Here is a 2,895-nt window from a genome sequence, read left to right as displayed (position 1 = left end):
ACCTGGCTCGTACAACAGTCTCAATCGGCGCAGATCAGGTGAAGGTCTGGGCTACTATCAACTTGGCTAAGGAAAGTTTCTATTCATTATGTGCATAGTTCACGGAGACTGACTTTTGAAAACCGCAGTAAATTTTGTCACAATAGATGTATAATACCTTTGATAATAGTATCATAATCGACCGAGTTCATTCACATTACCCTCTGTCTTACCACTAACAGACTCGATCCTTGGATGTCAAGATTTTCATACTATTGGTGTTACTATCCCAAGTACTGGTAACTCTATTGTTCATTGCTACGTCGGGTCTATGAAAACTAATGCCCATTATCCTCTTCATCAGCATACCACTCCTCAAGCTCATCTAGATAATTCTTGTCGTCTAGCGACAAGTCTCCCTCATGAATGTTCCTGATAAAGTCCTTGAGCCACTCCGCTCCTTCAACTACTTCCACTTACTTGTGTTCGTTTAACCATGCCGTGCTTACCATTGTGTTGAACAGAACAGTCAATTTGCCTGACTTTGGGGGACGAGAGCTCATCTGGGAGGGATGGGCATCGAAGGTCGACTTATGTACGTCCTTTGGCTTTGTTATCTTGCGGCGCTTGGCTGAAGGCTCTGCAGATCTGTCCTGTTCCCCACCTCTAACCTCACCAGACTTCTTACGCCTGTAAATCTCATCTAGGACCCGAAAAAGTGCTACATACTATCAACCATAATCGTAAGTCAAGTTCCAATAATACATAGAGTCTTACCGCTGGGGATCTCCACTCCAACCCTACGGCCTTTCGACTTCCTTTGCCTTGACTCTGGTCCTTACGACACTCTGCTGAGTCAGGGCTCAGTTCACCCTCTTCATACGACACATAATCGGATCCATAATCTGTATCAATTAGCGCTACTGATCCTTGATACCCATAGGATCTTTCAAAGTCAGGAACAGCTTCACGACGATGGTTTGCAGCCTATTTTGTGTATTTGGTGAGCGATCGTCAATCTACTCTGTTCCCAATATTAACGACTTACAGTTTGACGTCTTCCTCGACGACGAGCATTTTTTTGCTTATTGGTAAGCTTCTCCGTCTTCTCAGCCGATACGTGACTGGAGATTTGCTGACTGAGGTTTCGCCAGTACGATTTAGCAATTGTGCTAATGACGGTGCGGTCGTAGTCTTCATCCTTCATCTCTCCCTTTTTCTTAGCGTCATTTCGTAACGACTAGCAGGGGAGTTAGCAGGGATCATCACAAAGTAAGTACTAGGTCCATACCGTTTCGTTATCCCATACACGCTGAACCACTTCTGCAATATATAAAGAATTTACTTTATCATCGATTTTCCCCCCCCAATGCGGCCTCCACACTTGTATTCCATCCACCATCTCATATGCATTGCCGTTTGCAAGAGGTAAGCTCTTTGCAAGCAGCTCTGTTCGATCTGCGCGGGCAGTCTTCATATCTATTCCACACAGCTCGAAAAAGATTGGTTGTATGATGGGCTACCATGGTCAGCACGCAGTATGTTGTGAATATTTGGTGTGTCGTTGCTTACTTTTAATGCAGGGTGTTGATTAGATATATTCTTCTTGCCTGCTGTGCTCTTGGCCACACCTGATGTCGTCATTGCATCAAGGCTTTCCTGCAACTCCTTCAGCATGTTCTGGCCCTGCTGCGCATGTTTGTTTAATGCTTGCTGGTTTCCGAGGATGGTCTGGTTGGAAGATTCGACGCCTGTGAGACGAGTGTTGATTTTCTGCATCTCGGTGAGTAACTGCTGAAAGCTGCTTTGAATCATATTATTCATCGAGTCGTTGCGTTGCGCAATAGGTGTATGTTGCATTGATGGGGTCGGGGGAACAGAGTATCCTTGGAGACTGGGATGGTCGCCCATCATGGGTGTAGCGGGGGGTACTGAATGCCCACGAGAGCCAGGGTCGCCGTATGGTGTCATATGTGGATTGTATCCACCAGAAGAGGGCTGGTCGAACTGGTGAGAACGCATCTGATTTAATCCTAGTCCGTTCTGCTGAGATCCACCAAAGTCATACATCCCATGCCCTCCACCATGCCCTCCACCATGCCCTCCACCGAGTCCTTCACCATACAAACCTAGACCTGATGGGTTGAAACCACTGTGGCGATTATCGGGCGCTGTGTCCATGAAAGGATCACTGGGAATGACCGGGGATGATGGAACTGGGTGCGGATTCATATTCTGAACCCCTTGAGCCGTGCTAACAGATTTTTCTGCAGGTGTCGCGGCAGCTCCTTCTGGACGGCGCTGCATGCTTAATTGGTGCTGGAACATAGCACTAGTACTGGCAGGAGGATGGGGACGACAGGGACGACGGGGATGACAGGCCTAGGGATGATGTGAGGATCGTCCAGAAGCACCTTTACAACCTGCTCCCGCGACTTCTTGCTTCTCGACCACATGGACCTTCCGCTCATCCATTCACCGGTACTACATCCTTTTCGCTAGCTTTCTGCTTGAGGTGCTGCTGCGTAGGACGATCCGCGATGTATTCTGTTGTTGCTATCTATATGCAATCTATACTCAATCTATACACAATCTATACTCTGTCCATACCTGAGGAAATATATATTCAATTCCTATCTACACATGGCCTCGAGTATGGTTTGTGTGACGGACCTCAAGCTAGACATTAGTTATTACATATAACTACAGTACAGTTACGGTCCGAATAGCGCGCCCTTTCATACATGTTTTGGACTTAGACAGACGACCTTGCCTGTATCTAGTTTGGGTATGGTTGACTGTTCTATCTATACTCAATCTGGATACGGTCATTTTCTCGTTTCCGCAGTGATTGATGATTAATACTGGGGAGTCGTACGAAGATGGAACGTACTGTACAGCTTGAATCCGATTAAA

General features: G+C 46.6%; 1 protein-coding gene across 1 annotated transcript; it reads right to left on the bottom strand.

The window, feature by feature from the left end:
• Nucleotides 1-317: 317 nt before the first annotated feature.
• HD556DRAFT_1447781 (uncharacterized protein) lies at nt 318-2,286 on the bottom strand (the record flags this gene model as incomplete). The annotated part of the gene is made up of 6 exons (XM_041307336.1): nt 318-411; nt 460-707; nt 757-966; nt 1,028-1,219; nt 1,271-1,498; nt 1,552-2,286. 6 exons carry the CDS (start codon nt 2,284-2,286, stop codon nt 318-320), a joined length of 1,707 nt encoding a protein of 568 aa, XP_041155770.1.
• Between the last annotated feature and the right edge of the window lie 609 nt (nt 2,287-2,895).

This window comes from Suillus plorans (assembly GCF_016647745.1).
Source record: "Suillus plorans strain S12 chromosome Unknown HD556scaffold_67, whole genome shotgun sequence".
Taxonomy (NCBI): domain Eukaryota; kingdom Fungi; phylum Basidiomycota; class Agaricomycetes; order Boletales; family Suillaceae; genus Suillus; species Suillus plorans.
Note: the sequence above shows the minus strand (reverse complement) of the source record. Positions and strands in the feature narration are given on the sequence as shown.